Raw genomic sequence first — 19,097 nt, 5'->3', positions numbered from 1 at the left:
TGCCCTTTCTTGTGGGCTGGACACAATGTAGAAGATTTTCCTGAACACAATCTGGAACATTTAACACTTTTCCCTTTCTGTCCCAGTCTGCACTCAGGGAGGTATATTCACTCCAGAATGTTGCACCTCTCTGTAATTTCCCTGCACATCTTCCCCTAAGTTGCTCCCATTGGTCGTCTATAAACTACACCAAGCACTGGAGGTAGTGAACAGAAGGTTCCCTGGGATGATTCCCAGTATGGAGAGATTGTCTTGGGAGCAAAGGTGGACAGCTTGCGACTGTACTCACAGGAGTCTAGAAGAGTGAACGGTGATCTCATTGAAATATATCGGATGCTTATATATGAGAAGACATTTCCCCACATTAAAGAGTCTAGGACGAGAGGGCGTAGTCTCAGAATTAAGGGGCATCAAAACAGGGATTTACACAAAGGCTAGAGACATTTAAAGTGTTTAATAATATTAATTAATATTTTTGCATCTGTCTTTACAAAAGAACAAGATGAAGAGGAGTTTCTTCTCTCAGAGGATCAAGTTGTCTTTGGAACTTCTTGCCACAGAGAACTGTGGGGGTAGAGACCTTGTTTATACTTAAGGCCGAGATAGATTTATTCTTGGTCAGCAGGAGAATCAAGGGCTATGGGGAAATGCAGCATAGTGGATGCGAGGAAAGTTGGATCAGTCACAATCCTATTGAATTGTGGCTTGAGGGGCCGAATGGCCTAGTCCTGTTCCAATTTTTTATGGTTTTAAACAATACAATTGCAACCTTTTTGATCATTAGCTCTTGCTAAATTGATTCTTTGAACCCTCAGGTACCTTCCTTCTCCAGCAATGCAATACTTCCCTTAACCAATTCCTCCATCCCTCCTCCTTTCCAATATTTTATCAACAGCTGCACCCAGAAATATACAGCAACTAGCCCTGCCCTTCCTTGAGCTAGATCTCCATAATATCATATATTCCCATATGGCAACCTTTGCTTGTAACTACAGAATCTGGTTTATTGGAGTCCACGCATTCACAGTAACCCAGATTTAGATTTCATACTTCTTATCTTTCTCCAACTTCCCACAATGATATTCCATTCACAAACAAATGCTATCTGCTTCTCACACCCCTGATTCGCTAAAGTTCTCCCAACACCAATACTGGACAGTTAATAAAGATACATGCCCAAATTCTTGATATACAGTAAGTGTTGTTCATCGATGGTGTGAAAGCATCAGATTAGACACATCGGATAAGTGGAAGGCTGAGGATGAAATACAGGCAGTAGTGTAATCAAGGGTAACGATTGCAAACAATGAAGATCTCTGGTGAAGTGGGTAGTGTCTCAGACTTTGAACCAGAAGCACTTGGTTGAAACTCTCCACAGATTTGACAATCATGAGAGGTTCATTAACGGTGTGGCCAAACAAGTTGATCATGAGTTTGTATATCCTTCTAATGCACTTGCAGTGAGTGATAAGAACAGGAGAGTCTCCTGGTCAGCCATACTTAATATGGAGCTGTGATTCTCAATCTCTAGCCTCTGGATTGAAGCCAATTACCCATTCTGGGGAACGATAAAAGAGATGGCATGCTGGCTCAGTGGTTAGCATTGCTGCCTCACAATTCCAGGGACCTGGGTTCGATTCCAGCCTTGGGGGATTGTCTGTGTGGAGTTTGCACATTCTCCCCGTCTGCAGGTTTCCTCCGGATGCTCCGGTTTCCTCCCATAATCCAAAGATGTGCCATGCTAGATTGTCTATAGTGTTCAAGGATGTGTATGTTAGGTGCATTAGTCAGGGGTAAATATAGGGTAGGGGAATGGGTCTGGGTGGATTACTCTTCGGAGGGTTGGTGTGGACTTATTGGGCCAAAGGGCTTGTTTCCACACTGTCAGGATTCTATAAAATAACCTACCAAAACTGGTCCGCTTCCTGCATCTCTGCATCTCTAATTCAATAAGGAAGTAACTAAACAAAGTTTATTAATGGCAAATGGAGCCAGAAATCATAAAACAGAAACCTCGTGCTTTTTTTTAAAGAAACATCCAGCAGTTTCAATGAAAGCACTGAATTAAAGGCTGAGTTTTACACAGGCCCATCACTGTTGGCCTTGGAAGTCATGATTTATATTTTTCCCTGCTGTCATGTCTTCCAGCCTGCTGAGGCAGAATACTCTGCTTCCAGCAGCTAATAGACAAAGGACCACCTAAGGGACTCAATTTATTCAAGGACATGTAGGATGCTCAGTACCTAAGCTGCGGATGGTATATCATCAATGGAAGCTGCAAATTGAAAAGCAATCCCATTCTCTGGGTTGGAGAAAAGATTCTGATCAAAGAGTTGAATGATTTTAGGGTGATACACTGACATAAAGGTAATGTCACTCGAGTATTAGTAGTGAGATCCATGCTAATACTCTGGGAACAACCTGCAGATGCTGCAAATCTGAAAAACAGAAACTCAGCAGGTCTGGCAGCATTTGTGGAGAAAGAAAGAGTTGATGTTTTAAGCCTGATATGACTCCCCAAAGAGTCACATTTGGCTCAAAACATCAATGATATTTCCATCTCCACAGATGATGCCAAACCTGCTGAGTTTCTCCATTCTATCTTGTTTTTGATGGCCTGGGAATACTGGTTCAAATCCTACCACAGCAGCATGTGGAATTTCAATCCACTCAACAAATCCAGAATTCCTCTTGGAAATGAGGACCACAAAACCATTGTTGATTGTCATAATAACGCATCTGGTTCATTAGTGCCCTTTAAGGAAGGAAATCTGCCATGCTTGACAGATCGAGCCCATGTGAGATTCCAGACCTATGGTATTTGATTCCAAATTGCCTTCGGAAAATCACCAAGCAAGCCATTCAGCTCAAGGGCAATTAAGGATGGACAACAAATGCTGACCTTGCCAGCAACACTCATCCTATGAAAGAATAATAAAAAGTGGAAGTGAGCTACATATCAGAGATATCCCAGATTTGGTCCTGAGCCTATGCTGCCAATTAAAGTGGCAGAAACAGCACTACAGCCAAGTCTTAGAATACATGGCCTGAACAGCAGATGAATATATCAGAAGACATCATACTTCTGATCACTATTTACAGAACCCCAATGGAAAATGCAGACTGTGTAAATATAACTTATGATGGCCAGTAGACCATCACAATAGAGTAGCTAACTCCAAGACATGGGATAAGACACAAGGTACCTGGCAAAGTATTAAGGAATTAGTTCAATGGAATGCAAGTCAGAGTTAGTCCATTCAGGAGAAGGGTAACTACATTTAAAAATAATCCAATCTTGCAAAATGACAACTTGCACAAAGAATGTGGAAAAAAGCTAATATAAAAGAAGGACCCTGGGGTCAGTTATACCTTAGGAACAGCAGCTTGGAATCTTATATTTTTCACTGGTTGTGGTGCCGTACTGATCATGGAAGTGACAACAACCAAAACATCTGGCTGCCCTGGTGGAGGATCCTTCGCAAAATGAAACAGAACTCGAAAACTATTCTTATCATATACAGTAACTGGCAAGATGCTACCTGTGTGGCAGAGATGGAGAAGAAAGTCAAGTGAAGTGTATTGATCATAAAATGCTGCAACAGTAGTTTCTCACACCTGCCATTTCCCATATGGTGAGCATCGCTAACGCCATGCACTTACCATTCATCCACCACTGTCCTCTAACCTTTTGCCAAACATCTCAACCAACGTTGGTCAGGCATCTTCTCTCTCCCTTCATCTTGAAGCATCATCTGTTCCACATCACATAACAAGATGTGCAAGAGACGTGTGAATGAGGGAGAGACTGTGAAAGTTACTGCGTGTGTTTGTCTGCCTGTGTGGATGCTAGATGAGGTCGGGATTGGGCTCAGTGAGATATAAAAGTCTAATGCTCACAGTCAGAAGCAGACTTGTTGGCTAGGAAATCTGCTATCATCTATGAGACCAAACAGGAGACAGCGAGGTCGGCAGATACTGGAGATCAGAGTTTAGATTGTGTTGCTGGAAAAGCCCCCCCAGCAACCCACCCTCTCCTCCTGGCACCTTCCTCTGCTACCGTAGGAATTGCAGAACCTGCACCCACACCTTCCCCCCTCACCTCTGTCCACAGCCTCAAAGGAGCCTTCCACATCCAAAGTTTCACCTGCACTTTCACAGTCTCTCCCTGGCCGGTACAACATCAAGGGGCTGTATGTCCTATGACTTATGTAATTTCATGAGCAGGCAGAACTGCGTTTTGTTGTTGTGGTTCTGTTCGCCGAGCTGGGAATTTGTCTTGCAAACGTTTCGTCCCCTGTCTAGGTGACATCCTCAGTGCTTGGGAGCCTCCTGTGAAGCGCTTCTGTGCTGTTTCCTCCGGCATTTATTGTGGCCTGTCTCTGCCGCTTCCGGTTGTCAGTTCGAGCTGTCCGCTGTAGTGGCCGGTATATTGGGTCCAGTAGTGAATCGGATTCCTGTGAGTGTGGCGTTGATGATCTGGTGTGTGTTCTCGATTTCTGTGTTTTTAATTATTACAAAGGTGTCATCCACGTATCTGACCCAGAGTTTGGGTTGAAGTTGTGGTAAGACTGTTTGTTCTAACCTTTGCATTACTGCTTCTGCTATGAGTCCAGAGATCGGTGAGCCCATGGGTGTTCCGTTGATTTGTTCGTATATTTGGTTATTGAATGTGAAGTGTGTTGTGAGGCACAAGTCCAGTAGTTTATGTATGCCGCCTTTGTTGATAGGTTCAACGTCCTGTTGTCTGTTATGACTGTCCAGCAGGTTGGCTATTGTTTCTTTGGCTAGTGTTTTGTCGATGGAGGTGAACAGTGTCGTTACATCGAATGAGACCATAGTTTCTTCCTTGTCTATGTGTATATTTCTGATGATGTCCAAGAATTCCTGTGTCGATTGTATAGATTGTCTGGATCCGCTGATCAGGTGTTTCAGTTTCTGCTGTAGTTCTTTGGTCAGTTTGTGTGATGGTGTCCCTGGTAGTGATACTATGGGTCTGAGTGGGATGTCTGGTTTGTGCACTTTGGGTAGTCCATAGAATCTGGGGGTGTTGTTGCTTTCAGGTTTCATTCTTTGTAGGTCAGACCTGGTTATCTGTCCGTTTTTTTGTAGATTCCTCAGTGTGTTGTTTATCCTGTTGGTGAGCTGTGGGGTGGGGTCAAACTCCCTCTTTTGGTAGGTGTTGGTATCTGCAAGTAGTTGTTGTGCTTTTTGCATGTACTCGGCTTTGTCCAGGATGACCGTCATTCTGCCTTTGTCTGCTGGTAGTATAATTATGTTCTTATCGTTTCTTAGTGATTTTAGTGCTTCCCTCTCCTTGGTGTTGAGGTTACGTGTTTGTTTTTTTCTTGTTATCAGCGGTACGATACTTTGTCTCACAGTTTGTTGTGTCTCTTCTGTCAGTCCATTGTTCCTGAGTGTGCATTCTAGTGCTGCTGGGAAGTCTGCTGTCTTGGCGTCCCTGTGGTTGTAGTTGGGTCCCTTGGCCAGTATTGTTCTTTCCGTGTCTGTGGGAGAGGTTTTTAACCCAGGTGTGTGGTGTGGTGTCCTCTTCTTTGTGTGTTAGTTTGGCCATTTTTTCTTTTAGTGCCGTTTTTTTGCGGTGTGTGGTCCTGTTCTGTCCTATGGTGACTGCCTGTTCTACGGTCCGGGTCCATTCCTGATTGGTGGTTTTTGAAATTAACGATTTTTGACACGCAATTTCTTGTCTGTATTTGTGTAGTCTGTTGTGAGCGTCTGTAATCATTACCTGGATCATCCTGAATCCGTTCTGTCTGGCTGTGTCCCTGGCTTGTGGATTGTTGACTGGTGGTCTGTATCTGACACATGGTGGAAGGATTCGATTCTTTCGGCATTCATGCAGGAACCGGAGTTGTTTGTATGTGGCGCTTAGGCGGTTGCCACAGGATTCCCATTTCCTAGCTTGTCTTAGCGTCTCTCGCCCGTAGGTGTTCAAAGGTGGACCCAATATACCGGCCACTACAGCGGACAGCTCGAACTGACAACCGGAAGCAGCAGAGACAGGCCACTATAAATGCCAGAGGAAACAGCACAGAAGCGCTTCACAGGAGGCTCCCAAGCACTGAGGATGTCACCTAGACAGGGGACGAAACATTTGCAAGACAAATTCCCAGCTCGGCGAACAGAACCACAACAACAAAACGCAGTTCTGCCTGCTCATGAAATTACATAAGTCATAGGACATACAGCCCCTTGATGTTGTACCGGCCAGTTATTCTACTCTAAAGATCACACTAAACTACATACCCTTCACGTGTCTATCCAGGTGTCTCTTACATGTCCCTAATGTATCTGACTCTCCTACCACTGCTGGCAGTGCATTCCACGCACCCACCACTCTCTATGCAAAGAACCTACCTCTGACATCTCTCCTAAACCTTCCTCCAACTACCTGAAATTTATGCCCCCTCGTGATAGACACTTCCACCAAGGGAAAAAAAAAGTTTCTGGCTATCCACTCTATCTGTGCCTCTCAACATCTTGTACACCTCTATCAAGTCACCTCTTATCTTCTTCACTCCAATGAGAAAAGGCCTAGCACCCTCACCCTTTCTTCATAAGACATGCCGTCCAGTCCAAGCAACATCTTGGTAAATATCCTCTGCACCTCTCTAAAGCTTCCAGATCTTTCCTATAATGAGGCGACCAGAACTGAACACAATATTCTAAGTGTGGTCCAACCAGAGCTGCATAACCTTGCAGCTCTTAAACTCAATCCCCCTGCTAATGAAAGCCAACACACCATACATCTTCTTAACAACCCTATCACCTTGGGTAAAAAATCTTCTAGGAGAAAGTGAGGACTGCAGATTCTGGACATCAGAGTGAAAGTGTGTTGCTGGAAAAGCGCAGCAGGTCAGGCAACACCCAAGGAGCAGGAGAATCGACGTTTCGGGCACGAGCCCTTCTTCAGGGCTCCATCTGCCACTTATCACCGTGTCACTTATCATCCTGTCAATGTCCTGTTGCAAGCTACAACAGCCCTCCACACTATCCTCAACTCCACCAACCTTCATGTCATCAGCAAACTTACTAACCCACCCATCCACTTCCTCATCCAAGCCATTTATAAAGATCACAAAGCGCAGAGGTCCCAGAACTGATCCCTCCGTAACACCACTGATTACTGAGCTCCAGGCTGAATATTTCCCATCTACTACCACTCTCTGCCTTCAATGGGCCAGTCAATTCTGTATCCAGACAGCCAGATTTCCCTGGATCCCATGCCTCACTTTCTGAATGAGCCTACCATAGGGAACCTTATCAAATGACTTGCTAAAGTGTCTTTGCAAAGTGAAAGCTCCCAAAGTCATTTCATAATCATGGAATAATATAACACAGGAGATTTCCAGGCACTAGCTCTTCGAAAGAGCTATCTAATAGGTGTACTTCTCCTGTCCTATTGCTCCGATCAATGTTCCATTACAAGCATACCCTGCAAGTTATTGTTGAATTGGTTTCCACCATCCTTTTCGATCGTCCATTCCAGATTGCAACTTGATCATAAAAACAGTTCACGCCCTCCCTTAACCAACCACTTTAAACCAGTGCCATCTGCCTAAGGACCCTCCCACCAATAGAAACAGTTGTTTCATCAGAACTTCCTTTAACACAGTCTGCCACAAAAAGGAGAATAACTGCAGCCTCTGCACTGAAGTAAAGAACAAAGTGAAAATACTCACTTGGTTTAATTGATTCTAGAGGTACTAAAACATTAGTGAGGGAAATTTCCTGCTGAGGCATAGGTGAGGTTTTGAGGCCTCCTTGTGCATCGTGCTGCATCCCAGGCTGCTCTATACATGGTGCAGCTGAAGCTGTGGGTAAGTTAGAGCTGCCTGTAAATGCTACAGGCTGATCAGATTGAAGGGCAAGGCCTGCGGAAAGAGCTGTGCTTAAAACTGGCGAGACGCTCTTGCTTGAAGCAGGATAAAGTGGCGACGTGCCCAAGGCAACTGCAGTGCTAGTGTTCGATTTATTTTGGAGATCTCGAAGAGTTTGTCTTTGCTGTGGAGCTGACCTATTGGTAAAGCAAATTACAATTGTAAGAAAATGTTATTGATGGATACTGCGGCATTTTTGCTTACCCCAGGTCAAAAAAGGTGTTTTATAATCATTTAACTTTAAGGAACAAGGAAAACAAAAGTTAAAAATTTCCATCTTGCACTCAAAAAGACTGGGACTCAAGAAACCAAAAAATAATTCCCGTTGGATTTGCAATGAATTTCATGTTCTAGGAACTACATATATTCATACGGAGGACTCTACTTTGTGAGGGTAAAAGGAGTTTGTACAGACGTTCTACCTTTTTCATTAACAAGGGTTGGCACGGTGGTTAGCACTGCTGCCTCACAGCACCAGGGTCCCAGGTTCAATTCCAGCCTCGGGCAACTGTTTGTGTGGAGTTTGGAAAATTCTCCCTGTGTCTGTGTGGGTTTCCTCCAGGTGCTCCGGTTTCCTCCCACAGTCTAAAGATGTGTAGGTCAGGTGAATTGGCAATGCTAAATTGCCATAGTGTTAGGTGCATTAGGAAATCGGTCTGGGTGGATAACTCTTTGGAGGGTTGGTGTGGACAGGTTGGGCCAAAGGGTCTGTTTCCACACTGTAGGCAATTTAATCTAATTTTAAAAAAAGGGTCACGAAGACACCTCCTCCTACTGCCCCCTCGACCCATGACTCTATCCCCCATCAGTGCTGGAAAAGCACAGGTCAGGCAGCATCCGAGGAGCAGGAGAATCGACGTTTCGGGCATGAACCCTTCTTCAGGAATCATCCCTGACCTGACCTGCTGCGCTTTTCCAAAAACACATTTTCAGCTCTGATCTCCAGCATCTGCAGTCCTCACTTTCTCCATCCCCCCTCACCAAACCATCATCTCCTAGACCGTAGAGAACCTCATTCACCTCAGGAGATCTCCCACCCACAGCTTCCAACTTCGTAGCCCGGGAACCCCGCATTGCCCGATTCTACCTCCTTCCCAAGATCCACAAGCCTGACCACCCCGGCCTACCCATTGTCTCGGCCTGCTCCTGCCCCACCAAACTCATTTCCACCTACGTCAATACTGTCCTATCTCCTTTGTCCAGGAACTCCCCACATACATTCGAGACGCCAACCACATCCTCCACCTCCTCCATGACTTCCGTTTCCCCGGCCTCCAACGCCTGATCTTCACCATGGACACCCAGTCCCTCTACACCTCCATCCACCATGACCAGGGCCTCCAAGCCCTCCATTTCTTCCTCTCCCAACGTCCCCAACAGTACCCTTCCACTGACACACTCATTTATTTGGCTGAAATGGTCCTCACCCTTAACAATTTCTCCTTCGAATCCTCCCACTTCCTCCAGACTAAAGGGGTAGCCATGGGCACCCGTTTGGGCTCCAGCTATGCCGGTCTCTTTGTTGGCTACGTAGAACAATCCATCTTATACCGACACCACTCCCCACCTCTTCCTCCGCTACATTGATGACTGCATCGGTGCTACCTCGTGCTCCCGTGAGAAGATTGAGCAGTTCATCAACTTCAACACATTCCATCCCGACCTTAAATTCACCTGGACCATCTCTGACTCCTCCCTCCCCTTCCTGGACCTCTCCATCTCCATTAGTGACGACCGACTTGACACCGACCTTTTTTTTTTTACAAACCCACCTACTCCCACAGCTACCTGGATTATACCTCTTCCCAACCTATCTCCTGCAAAAATGCCATCCAGTATTCCTAATTCCTCTGCCTCCGGCGTATCTACTCCCAGGAGGACCAGTTCCACCACAGAACACACCAGATGGCCTCCTCCTTTAGAGATCGCAATTCCCCTTTCCACGTGGTTGAAGATGCCCTCCAACGTATCTCATCCACATCCTGCACCTCCGCCCTCAAGCCCCACCCCTCCAACCGTAACAAGGACAGAACCTCCCGGTCCTCACTTTCCACCCTACAAACCTTCGCATAACCGCATCATCTGCCGACATTTCCGCCATCTCCAAAACGGACCCCACCACCAGGGATATATTTCCCTCCCCACCCCTTTCCGCAAAGACCGTTCCCTCCGTGACTACCTGGTCAAGTCCATGCCCCCCAACAAGCCACCCTCCCGTCCTGGCACCTTCCCATGCCACTGCAGGAATTGCAAAACTTGCGCCCACAACTCCTCCCTCACCACCATCCGAGGCCCCAAAGGAGCCTTCCACACCCAAAGTTTCACCTGCATATCCACCAATGTCATTTATTGTATCCGTTGCTCCCGATGCGGTCTCCTCTACATTGGGGAGACTGGACGCCTCCTCCCAGAGCGCTTTAGGGAACATCTACGGGACACCAGCACCAATCAACCACACTGCCCCGTGGTCCAACATTTCAACTCCCCCTCCCACTCTGCCGAGGACATGGAGGTCCTGGGCCTCCTTCACTGCCACTCCCTCACCACCCAACGCCTGGAGGAAGAACGCCTCATCTTCCGCCTCGGAACACTTCAACCCCAGGGCATCAATGTAGACTTCACCAGTTTCCTCATTTCCCCTCCCCCCACCTTACCTCAGTTCCAACCTTCCAGCTCAGCACCTATCACCTCCATCCCCATTCACGTATTGGGCTCTTTGCTACCTTCTCCCCAGCTCCACCTCCACCATTTATCTCTCCACCCTGGAGGCTTCCTGCCTCCATTCCTGATGAACGGCTTTTGCCCTAAACATCGATTTTCCTGCTCCTCGGATGCTGCCTGACCTGCTGTGCTTTTCCAGCACCACTCTGATCCAAACCCTTCAGCTTCTTCCTGTCTTCTGAGAACCTTGTTCCACTACAAGCTATAACCTTTTGGATTTTTTTCATTTAAAAAAAAGTTCATATAATATATGACTGTCTTATTCCTCGAAAAGAACCGCTGACAACCCAGTGGCGCACAGCTGAGGTGGGAACCATTGGATGAGCTGCATTCCCCACAACTAGGTAAAACACAATGACAATGCGAGCTCAAAATGCACTTGTAATTCTACTGCCCACAGTCTCTTACCATTTGACCTGTTGAGATCCTGGAGGCAACGACTGCTGAAGGAGGGTTTTCCCCAACATATCCAAGTCATCCAAGGCTCTGCTCCCAGAGGATGCAGGCACGCAGGCAGAGGCAGGATTTTGCTGGCCAGCTGTCGAAGCTGCTGGCTTCAACAACTCAGAGGACAATACGCTGGATTCTGCTGAGGTTACGGGGCCACTCAGCTCTTCAGACTCAGAGGACTAGTGGGGATAAATAAAACATGTGTTTTTGTTATGGAAAGGTGAGCATGTCTTTTATGTATTACGAAAACATAAGAAGTACTGATGAAGATTCAAAAACAATTTACAATTGTTTACAAATAATTTACAAACAATTATGCCAAAATTGAGAGGTTAGTACCAACAGACAAGTTTGGAAAGGCTGGGGCACGTTTCTCTAGAAAACAGAAGACAGAGGAGACCTACTCAAAGTTTTAAAATTTATGATGATAAATAGAACATAGAACATAGAACATTACAGCGCAGTACAGGCCCTTTGGCCCTCGATGTTGCGCCGATCAAAGCACACCTAACCTACACTAAGCCACTATCCTCCATATACCTATCCAATGCCCGCTTAAATACCCATAAAGAGGGAGAGTCCACTACTGCTACTGGCAGGGCATTCCATGAACTTACGACTCGCTGAGTGAAGAACCTACCCCTAACATCAGTCCTATATCTACCCCCCCTTAATTTAAAGCTATGCCCCCTTGTAATAGCTGATAGTGAGGAGATGCTATCAGCAAAGTATAAAACTAGAGGCAATAATGGGAACTCAGATAAACTTGCTTATCCAGCAAGGAGAAATTAGAACAACTGAGATAACTACAGATGCACTTGAGAGAAATTGGATCAAATAAGTGAATGAGATAGGTGTAAAAGGTCATGCTGATATTAAGTGTGCAGAGACAAGACTTGTGTGAAGTATAAACATCAGCATAGATGAGATGTGTTGTAAATTCAGTGTATTTTTTTATGTATTTCACTGTAAAGTCTGCTATATAGCATGCATGCCAAAATTATTATCTCATTAATCTCTCTTTTTTTAAACAAACCACTAACGTTTAAAGTTTAAGCCATAGTAAATTTGGTTTGACAACTGAAACTGTAGTTTCAAAATATATAAACTTTGGAATACTTTTCTAAAAATAATTACCTAATCTTTATTTTGATGGTTAATAAAGAATAGAAGTTCACATATAAGAAAGGATGTTTGTTCTTCTTTCCATTCTTCAGGGAGACAAAGCACAAAGTCTGTTTTGTGACCAAATTTCCTGGAACAAGTCACAAGCCTGTCACCAGAGGTGACAGCTTGAGGGCTGCCTCTTCACATCAAGCATGGCTGACCAGGATACTTCTCTGCTCAAACTGCCTACTGGAGGATATATTGGAAGGATTAATATGCTGATACCCAACTGTCTGGCTGTTGTTTAAATGCATCTCCCATGGTCCAGAGTTGAGCTTCAACATGGAGCTTCCAGCTGAGACACAGGATCTCTAGCCACTGTGCCATTAGATTTCCTCAACTGACCATTCATAACATTTGGAAAACTAACTCTCTTGCAATGCACTGAACTTGGGGAGCAGGAAACATTTATGCTGTAGTAAAGCAAAGCCTTAAATTTTCCAATATGGTTTGCTTTTCAGTGAATGGTTTACAGATTTAGGCTTACCACGATAGACAATTAATTGATTCTAATTAGCGAACAAACATTATTCAGAACCAAATCTGAAAAAGTCATTTTCCTTCTTCCTTCAGAAGGCAAGTTGCTACCTTTTGTTTTAAAGTTCAACGGTCAATGTCAAGGGAACAAATTTTTAAGGTGAAGGCCAGGAGGGAATTTGAACAAAATGTATTTCATCTAGGGGATGGTGGGACATCACTGGGAGGGCAATAGAGGTAGGAAACTTCACAATGTCCAAGTGGTATTCTGTTTTTGGTGCAGATTAGGTCAAAGAATAGCTTCTTCACTGTATGACAATGATTCTCTAAAATGTCATATGGTAAGTTCAATGTTACATGAAATACAATATCAAGACCCATATCCTGTATTTTCTTACCTGAAATGTATTCCAGTTACTTGATTCAAGAGACTGTGATGAAGGTACGGCATTAGGAACTAGATCATTCAGCCCTTCAGTGAGAAAAAGAGGAGAGAATTGTAACAGAAGATTCTAACATAGCAATTCATATCAGGGATGAAATGTACTTCCATGGCATCCGCGAACTGTTCAGTCACTTCTCTGAAAGACCAAGTAGAGACCGGGTCAGTTTTGAGCAGAGGTTGCACCAATCAGTTTCTAATTAACAAATCCACAAATGGTTAATTCTTTCAAATATCCCACTAGTGATCAGCAAATCTTCTGATATGGAATAAAATCAAACTTTCACAACTGTGGTAAATGAAAGTTTGAAAAGGCAAGATACCCTAGTGACTTAAAGCTATGGACTTTTTAAATTGGAGCTCAGCATTTAGCTATTAGACATGAACATCCATCTACTTCACTGAAGTTCAAATCTCTTACAACAGTACAATACTAACTTAGTTGAGCACCAATGCATAACATCCTGGACAAGGTAAACTCTCTAAAATCAAACCTATACACCGCACAAGCAAAGAATAACTTGCATTTATATAGCACATTTAACTAGTAAAAGACATTCCAAAATTCATAATCAAATAAAATTTGAACATGATACACAAGAAGTCAACAAGGTACTGAAAGCTAGGGCCTAGGTAGCTAAGAACATGATCACCAATAGTGGAGCAGTTAAAGTTGCTGGTTGGTAGATGACAGGTCAGAGAGCTTAGATGCTTGTGGACTAGAGGTGGTTACAGAGTGGGAGGGGGTCAAATCCAAGGAGGATTTTAAAAAGTTCTCACGTGTTAATTTTGAGCCAGGAGTAAACTGAAGTCGGCAGACAGATGACTAGTGAGCAAAACTTGAAAAACGTTAGATAGGGGCAGCTGAGTTTTACATGAGCTTAGCTTTAGGTGGAACAGATCAGGGAACCAATGGAATAATCAATTCTGGAGGTATCAAAGGCACAGACAAGGGTTTCAGCAGTTAATATGCTGGAATTACAATTAGTAGAATGTTACGCTAACAAGGGGATATTAAAATGTCACGTTTGGAGAGAAGCAATGCAAAAATAATTCTCACCTAATGACATTAATTCATCGTCTAGTAAGGATACAGAGCTGCTTATATCCTGTGCCAGATCAGGATTCCAGGTCTGACTGGCAGGGACAGCAGGATAGGAAGGAGTATTTGAGCCAGTGTCCAACCCCGTCAGGTCTAGTAGAGCTGAACTGCTGGCTAAATAACAAAAAAAAAGTTAACAGCACATTAAGTCACAAAACACGTAAGTCTTCTGAACTATAGTTAAAAAAAACCAACTCCCACTATGAAGACAATTTAGTTATCAATTGTTTAAATTTATTTTTTAAAAAAAAAGACAAAATAAATTATTCTTCACTTATTCCTATATGGAGCTTTTTTGGGAGGCATAAAAGCACAAATAAGCTCCAAAATCGACAGAACATTTTAGTAGTGCTGCACTGTGACTGGGAACCATCGAACATGGGATGGAGATAAGGCTACTCAAGAATGTGCCTCTGCTCCCTCCCTTTGGTTGGATACTGTTTCAAACATAGTGGTGTACTGACCCAGTAGTCAATGGATTATTTCACAGTTGTCATATTCTTGATGTTAATAAACTGGGCACAGATTACATTTAGACTATCCACATTCTGTACTTGCAAAATGCTGGAAAACCCAATTATTGTATGTTACAAGCTGCAGTCAGAAAAGTAGCAAAACAGTTGTTACAATTATCTAGGGCCATCAAAATGCAATAAATCATTCAGGACTGGTTAAATTTGGACTTAAAATTCTTCTATTTTAACCAATTATGCAGCTTGATTAAAATCTCCAAAATCTGATTCAATTGTACCAGTGAAACACCAGCATTTCTAAAGTAACCTTTATTAAAAGAATCCAGAGTGTGCGCTGTGTAGTAGAAATGTGGGCAATTTAGATATGAAACTGCATACTACCAAAAACTGAACCAAGATTCTCCAAATTGGTTTTCTCATTTCAGTTTCTCTGGGTCTTGCACCTTTATCAGTTTCTGTCCATATGCACTGCACACAGATCATATCAGTTTAGCAGAGTCTTAACCCAGTTATTTGGAGGCATGTTGACTTCCTCTCAATATCATCGAATGCAGGAAATGATCAGATGTGAAGTCATGTTACTACCACACAGATACATCAATGATGATTCAGTTGGCCACGGTATGATCTCTAGGCCAGAAGTTGTGTGTTTAAGTCCCATACTCGTATTTCATCTGATAGAAGAGGCTGTTAAAATTTGTGAATGTGTAAGGAACAGTTGTATCATCTTTCAGATGTGATTTCAGCAAAAGTAATTACAATGCAGAGGACCATCAGCTCTCATTAGAGAGACACAACTTTGTGGCAAGTTTTAGCCTGAATGTCACCACATCTTAGTGGAGGTTGAGAAGGCAAGGCCTTCATTGACTTCAGCTGGTACAGGCATCGAAACCATGCTATTGATGTTATTAACTGGCTGTCCAACCAACTGACCAAAGTAGGAACTATTCTGTTGGTTCAGATGAGCTGTAAAAGAATCCTTGGGAAAAGGGGAAGAGACTTTATCAGCCTTGTGGCATTATGGCTTGACTATTAATCTAGAAACTCTCGTAATGATCTGGGCACCTGGGTTCAAATCCCAACATGACAGATGGTGGAATTTGGACTCAATTAAGACTTTGGAATTAATAGTCTAATGATGACCACGTAACCAGTGTTGATTGTCAGGAAGAACCCATCTGGTTCACTAGTATGCTTCAGAGAAGGTAATCTGCCATCATCATTTGGTCTGGCCTACACATGATTGCCTACCCACAGCAGTGTGATTGACTCTTAACTTCCCTCTGGGCAATTAGGGATGGACAATAAATGCTGGCCTAGCCAGTGATGCCCATGTTTCATTTATGAATATTAAAAACATTCTCTCAGTCGAAGCTACTGAAAACAAATTATTTGACTATTCATGTCATTGCTGCTTGTGAGACATTTCTGACTCAGGATGGCTGCCAAGTAACTGTACAACAGTACCCTCAAGAGTTTGTCTATGGAAGATGTGCTTTGAGAAGAGACAAAGTGCTTTATAAATGCAAGTAATATTACAGGCTGCAAACTACAAGCTGAAAAAGGTAAGATAACACACACGCAGTTGATTGTGAAACTGTCTGATACATCTACATGCTTTACATTCTGCTACATCTGGCACTACATGTCAAGGGAAATGTACAAGATAACATTACATACCTTTAATGTTTGGCAGATCAATCACCCCATTAACTTCTTCTCCTTTCACTACCTTCTTATACAAGTTAATCACCTGAGTTAAGTTATCATTTGCTTGAAGGATTTCAGCTGAGGCAAAAATAAAACAAAGTTGGAAATGAGCATGTAAACTAAAAAGTTTACTTTTTAAACACAACCTGTTCACTTACAGCACCTACTGTTCCTTAACTTCCTGCAGTTCATATCTCCCGAGGGATCATATGGTCATGCAGCAAGTATAAATTTAGCTGGATACGGATAGCCAAGTCTAATAAAAATGAGAAAACTCAAGGAGAAGATGACAGAAATACAAAAAAGGTGTTTTCCATCAGAAACAGAAAATATGCTCAAGTTTCTAAAATAATGCCAGCCATTTGAACAGATTCTCGCACAATCCAGTAGATTGTGCTTTTATTTTAGAGTTACATCTGCTGTACGTCTGTGCATATATGACATGCAATTTGTTTACACAGCCACAAAGTCTAATTGGAGCAAAGTGTGGTCATTGAAGCCAATTCTTGCTTTCATTTCTTTTCAAAGTGTCGCATGTATGTAAACACAGGAAAGATGTTTCACCTATATGTAGCAAGCTCACTTCTCCCACATGCATCACATCTGCATGGTGTAACAGAAGTTCATTTTAATACAATAATTATAGCTATTTCATATAACTTGATATTTGTTAACTGAAACTAATAGATGGTAGCCACGGTGTGAAGGTACTAGTGTTGGACTGGGGTGACGAATGAGCAGTGCTCCAAAAGCTTGTGATTTCAAATAAACCTGTTGGACTATAACCTTGCGTCATGCGATTTCTGGCCTAGAACCAACAGAATTATCCATACAATAATGCATATTGTAGATAAAATTTAAATAGATTTACTCAATTAATTTACCCAGTGCCTCATCATTGTCCTCAGTGTCACTGGCCAGTCTGAATAGTGTGGGCCTCATCTTTTCGCATCGTTGGTACAATTCCTGCAGCGAGCACATGCACAAAAGAAGAATTTAATTAAGGAAAATGAACAAATATCCTCCAAGTATCTCAGGGAACTTCAAGTTAAAAGCAATTAGGAGCATGTGGAGTCAGGATAAGATATGGGAGCTGCTGTGCCAGAGATATCCCTGTTGCAGTCTAGACAGATGGGATGACAAACTCCTCTTGCCATTAATAATCCTAAACTGATTACAGAGGAACCTCGATTATTTAGCATTCGATTATTCAAATATTAGATTATCCAGCAAGATCGCAAGGTCCCGATGCTTGGCTAAACAATGTTATCCGGCATTTGAATATCCAGAATTTGATTAACCGAATGAAATACTCCCCGCCAGTGTCATAGATACATACAGCATGCAAACAGACTCTTCGGTCCAACCTGTCCATGTCGACCAGATATCCCAACCTAATCTAGTCCCACCTGCCAGCACCCGGCCCATAACCCTTCCTATTCATATATCCATCCAAATGCCTCTAAATGTTGTAATTGTACCAGCCTCCACCACTTCCTCTGGCAGCTCATTCCATACACGTACCCCTTAGGTCTCTTTTATATCTTTCCCCTCTCACCCTAAATCTATGCCCTCTAGTTCTGGACTCCCCAACCCCAGGGAAAAGGCTGTCTATTTATCCTATCCATGCCCCTCATAATTTTGTAAACTTCTAAGGTCACCCCTCAACCTTCAGCACTCTAGGGAAAACAGCCCATGCCTGTTCAGCCTCTCCCTATAGCTCAAATCCTCCAACCCTGGCAACATCCTTGTAACTCTTTTCTGAACCCTTTCAAGTTTCACAACATCCCTCCGATAGAAGGGAGACCAGAACTGCACACAATATTCCAAAAGTGGCCTAACCAAAGTCCTGTACAGCCGCAACATGACCTCCCAACTCCTGTACTCAATGCTCTGACCAATAAAAGAAAGCATACCAAATGCCTTCTTCACTATCCTATCTACGTGCGACTTCATTTTCAAGAAGCTATGAACCTGCACTCCAAGGGTCTCTTTGTTCAGCAACACTCCCTAGGACTTTATCATTAAGTGTATAAGTCCTGCTAAGATTTGCTTTCCCAAAACGCAGCACCTCACACTTATCTTTAGAGAATCCAAGTTCCTCGGTAATGGTTCTGGAAGCACCAACATAGTATTTCAGAGTTTATCCTTCTCCCCATTTCAGCATTTTTCCATTTAACTACTTGCGCACAACACTATGATAACACCCTCAATCCTCTCAAAAAGGACACAGTCTGGGACTTCCTAACCGGCTAAGGCATTTTGCTTTGCTGGTAAATTATACACTTCAACATGCGGAGGCATGATACAAGCTAATGTGCACTTGCGCATTTTTGTGCTCAGAGGAAGAGGACATATTTCCAATTCTATCATCCATCACTTGCTGCCTCAGATATAGTGCTGTGAGTGTGAAGTTGTGGTTGTAAAATTATAACAACAACTGGGAACCTCTTTGCACTATGTAACATGTGGTCCCTCTCAACTGAACCGCTGTTTACATACTTCCCTACTTCTGAGGGGAACTGGTTTAAGATATCTTGTTGCATGCAAGGCTCTTATGTCTGGAGAAGGCACAAGGTCACATGCTGTCAAGGCTAAATTGAAACAATCTTTTCACAAGGGGTTATATCAATCTAATAACCCCAAAAACCATA

General features: G+C 43.3%; 1 protein-coding gene across 2 annotated transcripts in view; it reads right to left on the bottom strand.

The window, feature by feature from the left end:
* LOC140489292 (ADP-ribosylation factor-binding protein GGA1-like) overlaps positions 1-19,097 on the bottom strand; it is a 59,955-nt gene that overhangs the window by 9,785 nt on the left and 31,073 nt on the right. For both annotated transcript variants that reach the window (XM_072588680.1, XM_072588681.1), the window contains exons 9-15: positions 17,328-17,409; positions 16,414-16,521; positions 14,219-14,374; positions 13,115-13,188; positions 11,031-11,251; positions 7,704-8,038; positions 3,373-3,542 (exon numbers count right to left, since the gene is read on the bottom strand). In XM_072588680.1, coding sequence (XP_072444781.1) covers positions 3,373-3,542; positions 7,704-8,038; positions 11,031-11,251; positions 13,115-13,188; positions 14,219-14,374; positions 16,414-16,521; positions 17,328-17,409 — 1,146 coding nt within the window. The remainder of the gene's footprint in view (positions 1-3,372; positions 3,543-7,703; positions 8,039-11,030; positions 11,252-13,114; positions 13,189-14,218; positions 14,375-16,413; positions 16,522-17,327; positions 17,410-19,097) is intronic.

The sequence above is a fragment of the Chiloscyllium punctatum genome, chromosome 18 (assembly GCF_047496795.1).
Source record: "Chiloscyllium punctatum isolate Juve2018m chromosome 18, sChiPun1.3, whole genome shotgun sequence".
NCBI lineage: Eukaryota > Metazoa > Chordata > Chondrichthyes > Orectolobiformes > Hemiscylliidae > Chiloscyllium > Chiloscyllium punctatum.
Note: the sequence above shows the minus strand (reverse complement) of the source record. Positions and strands in the feature narration are given on the sequence as shown.